The 20,064-nt window shown below is 36.5% G+C and overlaps 1 protein-coding gene across 2 annotated transcripts in view; it reads right to left on the bottom strand.

Moving 5' to 3' along the window:
- Positions 1 to 20,064, bottom strand: part of hip1 (huntingtin interacting protein 1) — a 41,480-nt gene extending 21,416 nt beyond the window's left edge. The window contains exons 1-4 of one of the 2 annotated variants that reach the window (XM_059514664.1): positions 19,671 to 20,064; positions 3,852 to 3,915; positions 1,531 to 1,673; positions 888 to 944 (exon numbers count right to left, since the gene is read on the bottom strand). In XM_059514664.1, the coding sequence (XP_059370647.1) occupies positions 888 to 944; positions 1,531 to 1,673; positions 3,852 to 3,915; positions 19,671 to 19,790 (384 nt within the window). In that variant the 5' untranslated portion in view covers positions 19,791 to 20,064. Of the gene's footprint in view, positions 1 to 887; positions 945 to 1,530; positions 1,674 to 3,851; positions 3,916 to 11,499; positions 11,859 to 19,670 lie in introns of those variants that run through there. The other variant, XM_059514665.1, reaches the window with a different exon arrangement.

The raw sequence follows: 20,064 nt of genomic DNA, 5'->3' as shown, positions 1-20,064 counted from the left end.
TATTTCAATTAATAAGACATGCTTTTTGATTAATATTTTAACCATTAAAATTGAGTCTAGAAAACGTTTCATAGGGTACTAGATATTTTACAATAACAATATTTATTATTTTGTTTCCCATTTTATTTAGTAACAACAATAAATACTATCATCATACTGATACATAATCACAAAATATTCGGCTAAATTTTGCAGTCCTACAAACAAGCACAGCAATCATGAAGGCTTTTTTCAAAGTTTATCGGAAAAAAAAACTAACATTTTATCAATATATCTGTAATGTAAAAGCTGCAGATTTTGTACACAAACACCCATTTATGCAATGTAAAAAGAAAATAGCCTATTTGCATTTTTACATTTTATATTATATTTATTGGAGATAAAACTATTTTTTAACTGGAATATGTTGTCTACTATTAGATATATTAATCAAACAATTAATGATTTATTTATAAAGCAAAATAAATATAACAGTAGTTGACCACTGTGATAAACAACAAAATAAAAATTCATCCAACATCACATTTCATAAGAGAGCTTAATAAGATAAAGAAAGTTTGACTGGTAAACTCATAACAAGCAAAGCTCTGTAAGTGTTCCTCCAGAGTGACAAACACACGCTCACGTCATCGTTTGCTAAATACAGATCATCTCTGCGCCAAGGTTTGTGTGTGTGACTCATACACAGAATGCCAAGCTATTCAGCTGTCAATCAGCAGTAACGAAATGACTTGCTCACTGACACACTGACAGTTTCCACAATGAGATGAAAACTCAAGGGAACTCGACAGGGCCTCATTCAGTGTGAAAGAGTTATATTGAGCAAGCCTCTGATTTGGTTGGAAATCATTAAACCCTGCAGCCACAACTTGTATTCACACACTTACCCACATCCTGCTCATGTCGTTCAGGTCAGCCTTGTGCCGCATGGAGTCCTTAATCACCTGAGTCGACAGAAAAGAGGAGGAAGAGTTGAGACAGCTTTCTAAAAACGTTAAAAAAAAAGTACAAATTCTTAATACTTAATCTTCCAGTAATGTACCTCGAAATTAAATGAAATTAAATTAAACATTTGTGGCCAATATGTGATTACAGAGTACAAGCATAGCACACACAGACTGAATAATTTCTATAGATAATTTTCAGTTTGGAATGAAACATGAAAATTTATTTTGGACTGAACACTGCATATGCAGCACTGCCTTGAATTTTGCCAAAAGGTATCATAGACGGCTGCACAATGCTGCTGCCTACCTTTTTCAACAGATTGTGTCATGAGTGTGCCTAGGATGCCTTAAAATCCTGTCCAAGCAGACAGCTGATTAGGTTTTTGGAGCAGGGCTTGTGAGAGTTTACTCAATATGGATCACACACACATCAAGTGTCACTGATGCATGCAGCATTTACTATGTTTTGAGTGTGTGAGAAAAATAAATGAAGTAAATGGAGAGCTAGATATCAACTAACCAAGAGATTGAGAGAAAGTGAGATTTAGGTGGAATTAGACGTACAACTGCGGTATGTACTCACGTTTGGATGGCCGTCCCTCAGCAGCTTGTGGAAGACGTGGCAAAATTTCCAGCAGAGCACTGCATTGCTGGAAAGGGGCAGGCGGTTGACAGCAAGCCAGAATGTGTGAGCCCCCTTCTCATGATGCGTGCCCAATATGCACGGTGAAGATGCCAGTCAGGGACAAAACTTGGGACTTTACATGCAGACCTTGAGCCAAAAACTCTAAAGTACTAAAGTAGTCAAACCTGTTCATTTGAAGGGGGTTTCCAAAAACTTGTGTCCATATAGTGTATATTTATTTAAAAATAAACTGGGTATCTAATAAATAAACCAGATAGCCAATACATGATACAAATATTTGCAAATATTATGATACAATTAAATTTATACAATAATAAAAGCACAGTTATGGGCTGATGCAGATAAAGTCACTGTGGCCAAATATTGGCAGAATAATTGGTATGTTTAAAATAACATAACATAAATAAAATTAAATTAAATAAAATAGCAAGTTTAAATGCTCAAATTCATAAAATAAATACCACATATTACTCTCAATTTAAGATACTTCTGAATAAAATAATCACATAAAATAAAATTAGTTCCTAAAACAACATAAAACAACTTTAAAACCTCTGCAAGTTTATAAAATGAAATACCCTCAAATCAGATTCATCAAAATAAAATAAATTAAGTAAACAAAAAATAAAAGCTAATTTAAAAGCTGTTCAAGTTTAAAGGGGTCATATGACGTTGCTAAAAATAACATTATTTTGTGTATTTGGTGTAATGAAATGTGTTTTCTATGCGGTTTAAGGTTAAAAAAAAACGTATTTTCCACATACTGTACATTATAGTTTCTCCTCTATGCCCAACACAACGCAACGATTTTTACAAAGCTCATCGGTCTGAAAATCGAGTTGTGCTCTGATTGGCCAGCTATCCATTGCGTTGTGATTGGCCGAATATCTCAAGAGTGTGACGGAAATGTTACGCCCCTTTACATACTGTGATGTCGTGTCCTGGTACGTGAAACAAAACCAATAAACTCATAAACGAGGTGTTTGTTGCATCCAGTGGAGACATTATTACGGATTATAATGACTTATACTGTCTTTTTACACGTTGCGTATCACACCGCGTAAACATATAACAATATCTGCATTTGTGATTTGAGAAACGACAAACAACAAGTGCTACTCTACACTGCTCAAAACTCACGTTTGAATCATCAGTGGCAAATACTTTAAATATGAAAACGTACTAAAAGGCAATGAGTCAGAAGCGCCAGACTGTCCTTGTAAAGCCCAACTTTATAGAAACAACCTTTGTGTACAGCTGGCATTGAAGGCTACTCTCACAGGTTCAGGAAACGGTCCTCTGTAAAACGTGCTGCCCACATCTGAATATTTTGGTTGAACTGTTGTAAATACAACTTAACCACTGATTTCTATTAGTTTCCTCTTTTGGAAGACCAAACAAAGTAGTTTCGCTTTCACAATGAAACAGCATCTCCACAACATGGCGGCGGCAGCAACAATACAACAGCGAGAATCAAAAAGTAACGCCTTCTTTCTTTGCGTGAATATTTGGGCGGTGTTGTGCAAATCTTCCCACACATTAACGTAGACGTGTGGGCGTGTTTAAACGAGGTGTTTTAGGAGGGCATGGACGAGTCTTAACTTTTATAAAGAATATGTCTTTGGGTTTGAAACTTTAGGGATCTTATCTATGCATGAAAAGCTTGTAACACTCCAAAGAGAAAGGAAAACTTTAAATTGCATCATATGACCCCTTTAAAATATTTGCAGGTGAATGGGTCTGTAAATATTCTAAAATAATATTCAAAAATAAATAATAAAATAAATATAAATACATTGATATAACTCCCGTTGCAATCGTCATTTGATGACTGCTAGGGTAAACTCCTGTTTACTCTTTTACTGAAGCCTGATTGGTTAATGTTTGTGTAGCTGCATAAACCAATGGCACACAAGCCCACCAGACATCTCATCAGAATCTTCTCCTCCAGCGACGAGACCATCTCACAAACATTAACCAATCAGGCTTCAGTAAAAGAGTTAACAGTAGTTTCCCCTATGCAGGCATCAAACGACGCCGCATCACTCATCCCCGTATCTCAGTGAACCAAGGTTACGTTGAGTAACCGAAGCATTATTTGGTGATGCCGATGTCAACCAGCAGATTTTAATTTTGTATATTTTAAGGAAACTGGGTGATGCTGTATGCTTATTCATTATAAAATAAGCATCATGGTTCTAATTAACCCTCACATTCCTTCATAGTTATCTTTCAGGGCAACACAAACAAAAGGATATTCCTGGCATGCTTCTCCTTGACAGCAATCTCCTGTGTGTTGATGGCTTTGTTGATGCTCACTGCCTGTAGAAGAGAAAAAGAGAAAGTTCGAATTACTTTTTGGGGCCTTTCCTTCAGCAAGGTTAAAGATTAAAAACCAGCTCAGGCAGAAGAGTCTTCCTTGTGTGCTGAGGCAAACAGTGAGTTTTAGTGTTTCACTAGAGCCTTACTGAGCAACTTTAACCACCGCTGCACAACCACCACTGAATACTAATGAAATTGAGCTCAAAGAGTGTTTGACATGACCTAAAGCACTATTACCTCTTGGGCTACATCCTCCTAATGGTTTATGATTCATCTCTCAACTACATACATACTGACAACGTCGAGAGCTCTGATGCAGAACAAACTTGTGAAAGATATTGAAAAACCATTAGCCATATGCTCTACTGTTCCTTCACAGACGCCAAATTGCCATCAGTTCTAGGTACCTTCAAAATGTAAACAGTGTTTCTGTTTAAACAAGCATCATATTTTCGGCATGGTCAGCTGAACGTAATGAACCCTTAACGGCCCATCAGATAATGCATATGGTTGCATGAGTGTGGCAGGTGTGTAAGGGCAGTCGAGTCTTTGTCGTGCTTCCTCTAAAATGGCTGAAACTCCTTTTATTTAGAGAAACAAACACTTTAGCTCTAAAACAACAGTTATATTTAAAAATGAATTTGGAATGGTAGAGTAAACTTTGATAATACTTCGCTCTAGACCAAAAAAAAAAAGAATGTTGTCGTTGTGTGTAGTTCAGTCTTCATCCCTGTGCTGGCTTGTGTAGCCAGAAACACTGTTAAAGGTGACAAGGCATGGCTTTGTGTAGACAAGATGGATCTGTTGGATGAGAATCTCATTAAGTCCCAGCTGTGATCTCAAACACAACAAAAATGAAGAAAGGACAGCAGCTTGGAAAAATCATCCAGGTTTCTTATAGACCAACCCAACACAATGTTTTCAGGCAATGCTCTAATACTTAAAACAATACACTGATTGAGAAATGGGTTTCTTCCATTCCTCTCCAACAACCAATAATGCTGTCAGAGCTGATAAGCATATGACTAGAACTGTCCATGAGCCATAAAGTCTATAAAAAAGTTAATCAGTAGAAATGTCGTCAATACATTTCCATCATAAGGAAATTAAGACCTTTAAAAATAAGAGTAGATAAACATAGCAGCTAAGACAATTTGCAAAACTGCAATGGAACCCTTTTTTCCCCCCATTTAAAAGTTATCAGGCATACGTAAAAGTACATGATCATTCTTTGTACTATAACATGGCCATCGTTGGATTTGAAAATGAAAATTCTGGGCCAAAACCAAAACTTCCGGATGCATTTGACCGAAAATCGAAATAATGCTTTGCATTAAAATGATCATGAGCGGTACATGAGTGGAACACACATTCATAGAGCAGAATATTGAGTGGTGTGTCACACCATCCAGTGACAATGGCTAGAGGAGAGTGAAACCTGCACGCTGAACACTGCCGGGTGGTGCGGCACACCATATATTTTCTGCCATTTTTTTCTTGCAGCCGAAAACCGAAAATGCCATTTTTGGCAGCCAAAAATTTGATGCATCCATAGCAGCCATAGCAAGACTAGCTGGTCGTTCCAAACTATAATTTCTAGAATACTGCATTTTTACAAAGTTAATAACTTTTAACAAGTCCCCCAAAAATGTTGGTCACCCAGGAAAGACAAATGCATGAGAGGACAGGATAATGCAGAGAATCTCAATGGGGAATTGGTTCAACACTGCCGCTAGAAATCGCTTTACAGTTCAGCACAGAACAGGGTAAGGATCGGTCTAGGCATACAACGTCCAGATGTTTAAGACCAAACCTCTCAACAGCAGAAAGAATCAAAAGGCTAAGTTGAGGATCATGTTGTGTGGAGATAACCTCCTGCAGCAACATGCAGTTTCTTCCCTGCAAACATCTCTCAAATAGCCTGCAATTTTCATGCTGGACAATGCCCCCATTACACTACAAAACAGGTGAAGCACTGTAAACACTGGCAGCCCTGATCTAAACCCATCTCTGGAAAACCTTTAGTGACAAAGTTATGGCTAAGAAACCCACTACAGTTAACCGAACTGTGGAAAAGAGTAGAAGATGATCACACCAGAGCAGTGTGAGGGACTAGTGATGTCCTGTGGCTGCAGATGTACAAGTTGGATAAGTTTTGATCATGGTGTAATATGGTGACCTTAGAAATTTGTATATCAAATATTGTACAGTAGGCTTCATAAGGTTAAAGGGATAGGTCACCCCAAAAAAATGTATTCTGTCATAAGTTACTGATCCTCTTGTCGTTCTGTGTGACTTTACTTATTATAAGTGGAAAGAAATAACTTGTGGACCTATATGGGCCTGGAATCATCTTTATATGTTTGCATGCAGAAATGCAGTGTCATGCTGCACAAAAAAACGATGCAACTGCTTTATTATTTCTTCCCTTGTCACCAGAGTGAGTAACTAAATTTCCTGCTTTTGTATTTCAAAGAACCTCTTCAAACAGCCTGTTATGCCACAATTAGTTTATTCAATTCCTCGCCTACAGCAATATCAACCCATTAGACACTTAATTACTGTGGCACTTTTTCTATATGGAGCTGATGCAAACTTGTTAAGCAAAGCATATGTGACTGAGTGATGATCTGCAAACATCTGCGTTGCAAACCGTTCTGACAGTCATGTTGTATAGAACTGCCAAATGCACATCATCAATCAAATCAATGGGATCTTAGACAGGAGTAATGCACTACAGGGATATTATGGCCAGCTGTCCTCATGTGACCCATCTGCTGGGAGAGGAGACTGTAAGGAAATAGCTCTCCTCATATTGAGGTTTATGCTTTAACCCATGATGCTCCACAATTACACAGGCAGGGATGCTATTAGAAGTAATTAGTGGACAACTAGTTGCAACTGAACACTATTATTTGGGGGTGGGTGAGTTTATGCTTGAATATGGAAGAACAGAAAATAGGTGTGTCCAAAATGAAGTGTCCAGAATAAAGAAAAAAAGTTTTTTAAATCTAGTTAAAAAAAAAAAAAAATGCTCCTTGATAAATTCCTTCTGGAGTATATATTTTAATTATTATTTTAAAAAAAGAAAGTTTTTAAATATACACTACATTTCTAAATTTTGGGATGCAAAGCTGCATTATAATAAAAGCTATGCATTTCAAATAAATGTAAATTCATCAAAAAAATCTGAAATGTATTATGATTTCCACAAAAATACTAAGTAGCACAACCGATTGTGAAGGATCATGTGACACTGAAGACTGGAGTAATGATGCTGAAAATACAGCTTTGCATCACAGGAATATCAAGATATTTAAATAAAAAATATTTTTAATTGGAATAGTATTAATATTAATAATAATAATGTTACGGGTTTAATGGATTTTTTTTTATATTTTTATTATTAAACCTTCTTTTAAAGTTCTTATTGACCTCAAACTTTTAAATGATATTGTATTTTGTCAAGGTAAAAAGTATGTTTTTTGAGTATCATGAAATATCAAATCATAAATTTTACATTTTTGGGGAGTCTTACCAACACAGGACATTTTACAAACCAAACTAACCTTGCCTTATCACAAAATAGTCAAATTATGTTGTTTTTTTCTTGTTATTTAAAGGAACCTATTAATTTGGTCAACAGGGATCTCGATTAAAAGTCATTTCCTGTTTTGTTTTAATTAGGCAGACAAACGTTTAATGTATTACAGTGTTTTAAAAAATCTGCTTAACTGCTTAAGAAAAAAAGTATTCCAACTTTTCATTATTAATACAGATTCATAACATTAGTATTTTATTAGTATTTTTTTTATTTTATTTTATTCTTTTAATGAGGCTTGTTTGTCACCCTGACATTTGTTTGATTATACCACAAGAAATAACTAAATTAATTTGAATTCAGAAATTTCCATTAAATATGGAAACTGAACAATAAATAAAAAGCATTCTGAAGAGAAAAAAAAACCTGTCATTGACCCATGCAGCCAAATCCTGATGCTTGGGGTGGGTTGATCATCAAACTGTGGTCACATCCATAATAGGTATCTTGTCTCAGAGTTAGTTTCACAGAGATCTTCTGATGTCTCTTTTAGATCTTCCTATCTTGGATCACCCTGTCCTACCCAAATCTGGCTGACTGAAGAATGCAGGTCCTCCACGGGGCACTGTGGCCAACCCAAACAACTTCCCAGCTTCCCATTTTGGGTAATCTCACTTCTTTGAGGTGGTTCAGAGAACAGGCTGCCAAACAGAGCACTGAATGAGGTATTGGTCTGTGGCTTCTCTTCAGCATTTTCTGAGGTGTGGGTGTAAAACTAAAGTTGAAACAACTAAAAATACCTCTCGACTTCCTGAGGTGGAACTCAGTTCACAAGACTGAACAACCTGAAAACAACAAGATCTTCTCACACCCTACAAGAACATAGACAGACTTCTCCTTTCTTGCCGTGTTGATGAGTGGGGGGGACTGACACTCAGACTTAGCCACTTGTGTTTTTTCAGCTAACACAGTCTTCGGCGAACCGCTCCACTTATCTTAAAGGTCACAGCAGTGAAAGGCGACAGTGTACTGGGTTACCAAATTACGTTTTCTTCCGTTTTAAAGAAAATTTTTACCCATATGACTCAAACTCCCTCTTTCAGGGAACATTGTCAACACCTACATAGGGCTCTGGAGTGGATTTTTTTTTTTAATTCACACTAAACAACCATGCCATGACATCACTAAGGGAGTGATGTCATTAAAAACCAATACCTGGCCAGCAGAATTGATTTACGGGTCTATTTTTTTATATTTATGAGGGTTATATATATATATATATATATATATATATATATATATATATATATATATATATATATATATATATATATTATTTTACTAATTTTCACTCTGACCAAACACAGCTGTTAATTATAAAAGCAGAACAACAACAAATTCAAGCGCATCTTTCATTATTGCACTTTATACTTAAAGGGCTGCTGAATGCTTGAATCTGACTGGTTGCAATTATTTTCAGGAAAACACACCGGCAGGTCTTGACCACATTACATGCCCATTTAACTTTGCCAATATTTCAAAAAGGTCCTTACAGCTTAAAACAACAAAAGAATCAAAACCCACAACGATGCTGACCAAACAAATAAATATAATAAACAATATGATTACAATGACAAATTATTGCCTTGTTTTCCCCACAAAATTACATTTCAACTTCAAAAATAAAACAATACAGAAATAACAAAAATTAAGAGATGTATTAATGCGATGTTTTCTTCCTATTTTTCCCCCTTCCTGTGATATAGCACGGTGGGTCAAATCCAAAGGTCATCAACATCACAGGCCAAACCTGCCTTTAGTGTCTACACTAAACCTTTAACTGCATATCCCTACAATAAAACTGTATGAGCTAACATTTTAAATATCTAGGGCATTTTTTCAAAATTCGGTGGCATATTTGCCCCAAGCCCTGCATAAATTCAGATGCTTTTGACATGACTTTTCAGTTTCAGTAGTGTGCTGTAGTGTGGCATGCAATCTAACTCAAGTGGTTTTAAAGGAAGAGTTCATGCAAAAATTTACATTTGCTGAAAATGTTCTCACCCTCAGGCCATTCATAAGTTTGTTTCTAGACAATATTATGGATAGAGGAATCATATTTGAGCTGGAAGCAATGGTTTGAAGTTGGATTTGTTTGTTTATTACAAACGTGCAGCTCTTCACTTCACAAGATGTTAGCCAATGACTGGGGTCCTGTGGATTATTGTGATGTTTTTATCAGCTGTTTAGACTCTCATTCTGACGGCACCCATTCACTGCAGAGGATTCATTGGTGAGCAAGATATGTAATGTAAATTTCTCCAAATCTGTTCTGATGGAAAAACAAACATCTTGGATGACCTGATGGTGAGCATATTTTCCATATTTTCAGTTGTGGTAGATCTATTGCTTTAAAAGAATTTTATAAGTAGGATGTTTTGTTTCTATGCACGTTCTTGTCATAATAATAAAATGTTTACTTCGAATACATCTGTCGACCAATAGAGAATGATGATAGCAATGCTGTGGTCATAGGTTCAATTCTATAGGGAATGCATGAAATGGTAAGATGTATACCAGTAATGCAATGCAAAGTAGCTTTGGATAAAATTATCTGCCAAATGCATATAGAATTAAAAGTAAATAAAACAAAATAAATAGTTAGATGGTGAATAAAAATGATTAAACTCAAATACATAGTAACAAATCACAGCAGCAAAAATATACAATTATTCCAATAAATTGTTAACCTAAAATCCAGTTAAATCTTGTTCTTGTGTTCTTATTTGTCCCAGACGAAACAATCTGAGATGAGGAAGGGGAGCAGGTTTATGAAAAGGCCCCACAGGCCTTTTGGTTAAAGAAAAGGAACTGAAGATCTACAACAATTGTACCAGTACAATTAAAAAAAAACTTCAGTTTTACGAGCTTACAAGTGGTTTCTGAGGACAGATCAAAACCACTCAAACAAACCCAGAAGACACAGATCAAAATAATAATAAAGCACTGCTCTTGCTTCAGTGCAAATTACATCAATCACTGACTTTCCATAAAGCTTGATTTAGCCTCATGGTCCTCAAAAACAAAATCTCCAGTGAGATGTTTTCATACCATTGTCAAGCAGAGCATGACATGAGAGATTTAAGAACAAGCAGATATCATACAATGTTGATAGCGGGCCGGGAGTCAAAGCAGAGAGAAGGACGCAGTGACTGAAGTCAAAACAGTGAATCATGTGTCCAAAAATGGTACAGACACCGTCTTAGATCTCACAAGGCCCTAAGGAGCCACTCGAGTCAAAATCCACACTATAAGCTCTGTGACCCTCAAACCTCAGTTTGTATTAGCTGCACACTTAAAGCTACAGTTATTAACTCCTATAAATAAATAAAAATCATAAAAAAGTAAAATGCTATCCTGTAATGCTATCCAAATCCTGTATGACTTACTTTCTTCTGAAAATTTAATTAATGTTAGGAATGATTTCACAATCTCAGAGTCTCAGTCACCATTCACGTTCATTGGGTTTTTTTCATACTATGAAAGTAAACGGTGACTCTTATGAACAGCAACAACGAAATAGTCATAGGCTTATGAAGGTGAATAAACAATAAACTATCAATTTAAGTTGATAAAAACAGTTCGTGCGTTCCTGTTCTTTAAACATTAATACATTAGAGGTCCATTTAAACGCAATTTCCCAACAACGAGGCTTATATTAGCACACTGGCTGTGACTTGCTAAAATCCGGGAGTGTTGTGGGAAAAGCCTAACGTTACTTGGTGAGCCCAAACAATGGCTAAAATGTGTTTTGAAATATTTAGCGAGAGCGCTGCAACTCGTTCAGACGTGACGGACCGCGGAGTAAACGCTCGCGACGGTCTGAAGCTGATGTAAATAAACACACAAAGACTGTTACTTCATATCACCAAATCCTCCATACAAAACAACCCCGCGAACGAACAAGCAAGCGCCAATCCCTCCCCGCCCCCCAAAACGTGTATATGCACCAGCTAAACATCAGCATTTCGTCGATTACATACCATTTTATTCGAGTCCATGGTTCAAACGGGGATATGGAAGCGAAGCCGAACTGGTTCCCTGCTCGGGAATCAAAAGCAGACTGCGGATCCGCTGAGGGAGCAGGCACGGTCCGTTAACTCAACATGTGTCCGGTTCAGTATCGAATAGTCCCTCTCTCCTCCTCTTTCCCGTTCCGTTCTCTTGTTTCCCCCGCGTCCTTCTCGCGCGCCGAACAGCAGATTGGCAGATGGCTCGACCCTCTCGCAAGAAGGCTCTAGAAAAGTCACTGCCCAAAGAACGCGAGTCATAAACGTTTAATAGAAGCGCTTAAGACGCTGGGCTAAATATTATGTGACAAGTACGGAGCACAAAACACAGACTAGAGGAGGAGTTCTTCATGCACTGATGTCATTTGCCACAGCTTTTGACTTAAAAGGACAAAAAGAGAACGAGAGCAAAATTGTGTCAAATGTTACGTCACTATGAGGGGAAATATGTTTGTGTTGCAAAGTTGATGCAACGTATTACACATAGCGAGACAAAAATACCTTCTAAAGAAAATCAAACTGCACTAAAACTCAACTGCAATGGCACAAGACCCACTGCAGAGCAAAATGCGTTATTATGGCACGTACAGATTTACAGATGCATTGTCTAGAACTGTTAGCCCACTATAGGAATCTTTATATACATGTAGGTTAACCATCAATTTGCAGAATATAATACGTGATTGATGACATTCCAGTTAAATAGTCGTGCTTTCACATGATCACGTGTGTATCGTGTAATGTTGGTGAATGACGCCCTCGTCTGGTGGTTTTTTGATGCTGGGGTAAAGCGGCATGAGAATGAGCACCTCCATACATTTTTAATCCAACAGGTGCTCATGTGTAACAGGAGATCCAAAGACAGGCTTTTAATTAAAAAGTTAGACCATATAAATAATAAATCATTAGGTAATTAGTCACTACATAAAACGCCCCCTCTATTATTAATATTATATAAATGACAGGAACTACAAATGTAGATTCTGTTTGAATTAAATGCAATGCAGTTTTGTTTCTTTTTTTTAAGAGCATATCACAGGATCTAATCTTCACATGGCTCTTTTATATTAAACTGAATTGAAATTGAATTAAAATATAATTTCATGCGTTTACAAATGTACATGTAATACAAAACAAAACCCATCAGAATACAAACAGATGTATTCACTATAACAGTAAGATTTTTTTTTAAAGCAATTAATACTTTCAAATTCAAGGATGTATTAAATTGATCAAAAGTATAGACATTAAATAAATTATTTTCATCAAAGAATCCTGAAATAAATCTCACAAAATCTTTGCACCGTATTAAGCAGTGCAACTTTTCTTGAGCATTAAATCAGTATGCTCGATTTTTGAAGGATCATGTGACAGAAGACTGGAGTAATGATGCTAAAAATTCAGCTTATAATAAATTTGATTTTAAAATATTAAAACAGAAAACATTTATTTGAAATAGTAATCATATTTCACAATATTACAGTTTTTACTGTAATTTCAATGTAATAACTGCAGCCTTAGTTAGCAAAAGAGACTTCTTTCAAAAAAGTGAAAAAAAAAAAAAAAAAATTTTACCAACCCTAAACGTTTGAACTGTAGTGTATATCTGTATTATTTGCTAATATATGTCAATTATATTCTCAGATGTCCAGTTCTTTTACGTAAAATGTCAACTGTTTAGACAGACGTCCACAAAACACACAAGATCAGATGATCTGGACATGATATCAGTCAAAGTTTACATAAACTGTGCCACTCAAATCACTCATAGAAGAAAAATGTGGCAGCGGGAACGGGAGGGGTGTTCTCCAAACAAAGCGTGCTCTTTAAAGGGCAATCACTTCCTGGTACCGTGTGGTAGGCACATCGGGACAGTTTACACTGCAGTGCTTTATTGGTCAAGCATAGTCCACCCAGAGAGACGCTACGCAGTGTAGAGTGACTGCCAATGAGTCACTGCCCACACACTGTCTGTGTCTGTCCAGCTCACACTGACCACAAGCTTACACTTCCCAACAAGTTTACTGCCCACTTTAGATAATGAACAAAAATGTAACGTCAAAGCGATCCGAGCACGATCTATCAACCATCAATGTATAACTGTGACCTTTGCTACAACCCACAGGATTCCCACATCTTTTGACAGAGGAATTTTCATGACTTCTCAAAGACTTTACAAAAAAAGCAATTTTTAGTTGCGGAATTATTTTAGAGCTAAAAGTGGTTATTTAATTGCATTATAGAAATTTCAGTAACTTTTTAAGATCTTAATAGTTTGACTAAACAAAAATACAGGTTTTGCAGGAAAAAAACAATTGGGGGCTGTTCACATAGAATGTGTCTATGTGTCTAAAATGCAAGACGCAGCACTCAAGAATGGTTTAAAAAAAAAATGCAGCACAAAATGACCCCTATATAAAAGCTGCTATGTCAACTTGCTACTGTAAACAAAACCTTGCAATGCTTGCCCCACCTCCGATGTCTTCAGACTGGTCACTGCATGTACAACTTGAAATACTTTCAACGCCACACAGCATCTTAAAAATGAGACACTCATGTGCAAAATGCTGCAAAAGATGCAAGACATGAGCCTAATGGTCATACACATCCATCTAGTGAGTTTACACAGAAAAACAACAACAATGGAAAAATGCATTCTGTGTGAATGGCCCCTAAGAACACAAACGCACACATGCATACATACATATATATGCATGTCAGGAGAGCATCAAAACAAGAAAAGTTTAATACAGCTTTAATTTTTTTCATAATTAGAATGTTTTTTTTTCCTGAGCAAAAAATAAAAATAAATGTATTCAGTGTAACAATAATTTGTAAACCAAAATAAATCTCACAGAGTATATTCAGAACAAAAATCATTAGAGGACATTAAAAGACTATTTATGCATGCAGAGTCAAAAAAAACCTCTTTCGTTGTCTTATAAAATGCATCTATTTTTATCTTACTTGCTCAATGACTCCCAAATGATTCACTCAATGATTAATTTTTCCAAACCCCTCCTTTGCATGATAAAATGTTACCGTGGAAACCGCTATTTTTACAGCTCCAAAAGATGCATGTAGTGGCAAAGAATTAATTTGCATTTTCATTCAAACCAACGTGAAAAGACCAACAAGTGGGTGGGCAATATGCTAATGTTTCATGTTGACATCAACATGAAACTATTTCGTATTCGGTTAAAAAAAACTTGTTTCAATGATTCAGAATCGACTCTTTCTTTTGAGAGATGATAACTTTATACACGGTGCACTTTCAGATTTAAAACTTTGCAGGATGTTTTCATTCACTTAGAGCTGTTACACACTGCATGAACGGTAATGTTTCAAAAATCCATAATAGGGGTGCCACTTTAATATGCTTTATATGTATATAAATTCCCTTTTGTAAATGTAATTTGATGCAGTCATCAAAATGGGACGTCTCATGTTATATACAAACAATGGGGGGGGGGGGGGTATTTCTTACTGTTTTGCTGGTTCAATAGTTGACACAAATATGGCACTACTTTTTCATAACTATATTTATTGTCTTTTATTATTTACCTTTCCAAATATTTCATCAATTTAGTTTGAATAATTACCAAGATTACTATTTTTCTCATTATACAGTAAAAATGGGCCTGAATACATTAAAATATATATTTTACTTTACACTAAGGGAGTTCACCATAAAGGGGTCATATTTGTTCATCACAGTAATAAATTTAAAGAAGGCAAGTACAATGTCACAAACATACAATAACAACATCTAATATGACCCCATTCTCTGCAGTAATGCATTAATGGTCTGTTTGATGGCAGTATGCCCTGGACACTGTTTCTGGCACAGGCATCTGGCGGCCCGCCAAACTTCATAGGATTTTTAATCCACAGCAAACGAACGGAGGCCACAGGCCAGGGCCCACGTGTTCTGCTGTCTCAGGGCTTTTCATACATGCCCTCCTGCAGTCAATGACCCTAACAAACACTACTCACCCTCTGAAACGCAGGAGCTACAGTAAATGTGCACATGTCAGATGGAAAGAGTCTAAAAGTTACTTTTAATAAGCAGAAAAACAGTAAAATACTTAATTCCGAAAAAATAAAAATACTAAAAGATGGTAGGATATTGAAACTGTAGATAGAGAAAGTGAAATATTGAAAGTAGAGATTGGCTGCTAAGAGGGAGGTGAGATTACGACTGTCTGGCTCTGTGAGGGCGAGTCCTGGAAAAACAGAGGGAGGCAAGATTAGGCTCCACTCCCGAGAATTCCTCCATGGGCACGGTACCAGCACAGGAAGAAACACAAGCACAAGAGATGCAGGGTCATAAACTTAACTGCTTTCAAGTAGGATAGTTTGATATAACAAGACCTAAATTAGCATTAAAGGAATAGTTCACTCAAAAAAATTAAAACCTTCAGGTTGCTGCATCAAAACAGATTTGAGCAATTCAGCATTACATCACTTGCACACCATTGGATCCTCTGCAGTGAATGGGTGCCATCAGAATAAGAGTCCAAACAGCTGATAAAAACATCACAATAATCCACAAGACCATCAGTTCAAGTTTTGGCCAAAAGCCCCAATAAATTTGTTTATTACAAAGTTGCAATTTTTTTGCTTTACAAGATGTTATTTGATGGACTGGAGTTGTGTGTATTATTGTGATGTTATTATAGCTGTTCGGACTCTCATTCTGACGGTACCCATTCAATGAATAGGATCCACTGGTGAGCAAGTGATGTAATGCTACATTTCTCCAAATCTGTTCAGTTTGAGAAACAAATTCATCTGCATTTTGGACAACCTAAGGATAAATGCATTTTCATTACATTTTCATTTGTGGGTAAGCTAATCCTTTTACGTGATGAAAAATTTTATGAAAATGCTCATTTGACTTCATTGATGTGAAACAGGACAACAGTCTTTTAAAAATGTAAAACAGGATTTGTGAATTGTTTGGATTAGGGCTGCATTAATTAGCTATATAGAGAGATTATATATATATATATATATATATATATATATATATATATACACACATATACACATCTCATCGCACTTTATGACTTCGCCTGATACAAAATGTTCTGCAGGATGTTTACAATGCTTCAGACTGATTTGCGGATGACTTATTTTGGCAGTACTCTTTAACATGTTATTTCATCCGTGTGGATTCCGAGGCTGGCCGGATGTCCCTCTGCTAGACTACGACCACAACAAAGGTTCCCCGCTTAGATTTCCTCCATATAAAACTCAAGTTAAGTAGACGCTAGTCTTCTAACACCCAGCCACAAGGCAAGCCATGCTCATGTCATTACAGAGCACCACACTAACATCCTCTCATTTAAAACAGGCTGAACTCACACCACAGAAGGCCTATTAATCTAAACATAGCGTTCCAAGGGCAGAAAAGAGACGGGATATTATGGGATCAGACTTCCTCCAGGCAAACTAGCTGATAAGGACCGCTCACAATAGCATTTCCTACTGAGACCTGATCAGTTTGTGCTGCTTGAAGTGTTATTTTTAGATGTGAATGTTTAGTTCAGGCTTTACAGTTGAACTTTAGCTCTCAGTGTTGTTAGTTAAATTAAAAATCAAACTGATGAAATCTATTCTAAAAACAGGAAAACTCACGTTTGAGTCTGACCCAGTGATTGGTCCTAAAGGAGTTTAAGAGCGCATGTGTCACATGAGTCTCGCTAATCCATGTCACTGTCCTAGTTGTAAACAGGATTGAATATTGCACACTTAAGTCAAACATGATGCTGCAGATTGCTGACTATTGATATCAAACCAGAAATGAAGCAAATCTTAGTTGCCGCCACTATGTCTACCTTGAGAAATCTGGGCAAGAACGGGTTCATGCTGTTTTCAAACACTCTGAAACCCACCAGTAGGGCAGTCGGCTGCAGCTTCATTCATGTGACCTACTTTTTCTGATGGCTGTGTCTGGATGGGGAGGGGAAAGACCCCCAGAGAAATAGAAGAGTGCATGAACAATGAGAAAGCATTTCTCTATACTTCACATCACACTTTCAGGCCCAAGCACCCAGATACTGACTGCATAATTCAATGCATGTGCAATTTAAAAAGGTCATGATAAACAGTATATTGAAGACACGTGGAAATCCACTATAGGCTTATGGCAAGAACCATAATGAATGACCATCAAACGCAATGGTTTTTGCACTACATCTCTAAACCACTAAAAGCTTTTACATCTGCTCGATACATGGCCATCAGTTTGGAAAGACAAAAAGTCACAAAGATCTATACATTTTGGTATATCCTTTTATAATACATATTAATATAATATTATGGCAAATGCGTGCATGTAATTCAATTTTAATGGCATTTTGGACACCATTATCTATATTAACCTGTGCTGAGAGAGTACCAGGTAGAACTTTGGTCCCGTCCCAAATGGAAGACACTAGAATGTGGACTGATAAAATGGAGGTGTGATACGGTCAAAGGTTTGTTGAACTTGAACCTGAATTTAACAGGCCATCAATTATAGTTTTGTAAACATGACAGCTTTTTTACGGTGCAAATAAAAATTTATTTTAGGGTTTTGTAAAGCACTCATTACTCGGCTGCTTCAGGAATCAAATGAAATGCAGATCTTGAGAGAATCTGATGGAAAAAATTCTGCACCCTAAAGGCCTTTCCAACACGGAGCGGGATGCGAAAAAGAGGCGAAACGAACAGTGCAAACGAACAGTGCTTTCACACAAACCGCGAAATGATTGTTCGCCTTCTAATTCACTGCACACTAGGTGGCGCCAACCAACAATGCATTTTTCCCTGGTTTCCCAATATATAAGGTATTTTTTTGTGGAATTTGATTGTTTTATATCTTCTTTGAAATTGTTAAAAAAACAAAAAGTTTAAATATTATGACAGTGTTTTCAGATCCCCTGTTGCTAATTAATGTCACACTTTGTATTGCACTGACTGTCTTATGCTATGCTGTTTGTTATTTGTTCTATTCTCAATAAAATAAAATAAATAAAAAATTGCAAACAATCTATTGTTTTTACGCTCGTGCTCAAGACAGTCTTCTGAGCTTTTAGTGCCACCACGTCGACCTTTTGGGTAAAAGCAGTTGCTCTGGACATGTGATGTAATGCTCAAATCTTATTGGACAGCCCGTGTGTTAGCTTTGCAAAACTGAAAAGATTTGTTGGACTGGTTCGGAAAAAATCAGACAACATTTTTTATAAAGTGCGTGTTATCTACATTTACTAATACATTAAATTAAAAACAAATAATGCTCTTTGACTGCCTACTTCGTTCCATAGTTTAAGTGCAAGAGGTTTTTTACAGATATAGCAAGTTGTTTAACATGTATTTTTTTTAATAGTTAATTTTGTGTTGCTAATATTTGGATTATAAAAAAAAAAAAAAAAATTAACCTTCCACTAGTGACTAGGATTTACTTTAAAAGTAATAAAACAAATTTTACTCAGAAACTGCTACAAAATTTCAAAATTAATTAAAAAGAAACAGCAAGTAATGCATCGTATTAAACATAAAATGTTTTTTTGGGTACCTATTCCAAAATTGACAAGTAGTCAAATATTAGTACTCGTCACTAGTACATATTACTTCAGTTATAGACATTAATCAGTTTATAGTCAAATAGAACATTTTCTTAATTGAATTCTGTCTGAGAATTCTGTTGTTCATGTTCGACTGATTAGTATTCTCGACTGATTATTATTCTCGTGGTTTCTGGTACCCATTTCAGTCCCTAGTAGGCTACTACTTGGTTAGACACCTATAAGGGTAGGCTCTATAACAATATATTGTTTTTTTAGGCTATTAGTGAATGTGTTAGTTTAAAATAGCTTACATGTAAGATTTTAATTGAACTAGTTCTAACTACTAAAAATGCAACAGAGATCAGAAATGTTAGTTAACTAATGTAATGTATGTTAACCAATGTTACCCCACTGGCAGCAAAGGAATGTGTAGTATTATCTTATGATTATTGTAATAGGCTAACATAAAAATATATACTAGTTAATCTTAAGCAATTAATGTATAAAAGGGCTTGCCATACAATGAGCTCGTTGGCGATACACTGGCTACGTGAAATAACTTGCCCTGTGGTGTTTACAGTTCCTTACCTGACTACGCTCGAAGTTTTCCTTTTCAACTTCCAAACTGTTGGCCCCGCCAGCGCGACGGCTGAGCACTTTGGGAATCGGGTTGGGGACTTGCTGCATGGAACTTTTGACGCGGTCCATTCTGGAAATAAAATCCAAACTGCGCGAGCGACGGAGACCTATTAAATCAACATAAATAAAGTGTAGTTAAAAGAAATTGACTCTAGCGATGAGCACGACAAATCCCAGCCCTCGCCGTTATCAAAAAAAGGTCATTTTCTACGTCCACCGCCCATGAATACCATTCCAGCGCGCTCCGCTGTCTGCGCGCGAGCGTGCAAAACATGCGTGTCTGCTCAGATCTGTAAGCGAAACACAGCAGCGTCAGTTCGCGCGATATACTATAGAAATCAAC

The sequence above is a fragment of the Carassius carassius genome, chromosome 28, assembly GCF_963082965.1.
Source record: "Carassius carassius chromosome 28, fCarCar2.1, whole genome shotgun sequence".
Lineage (NCBI taxonomy): Eukaryota > Metazoa > Chordata > Actinopteri > Cypriniformes > Cyprinidae > Carassius > Carassius carassius.
The sequence above is the reverse complement of the archived record's forward strand: the minus strand, read 5'-3'. Positions and strand labels throughout refer to the sequence as shown.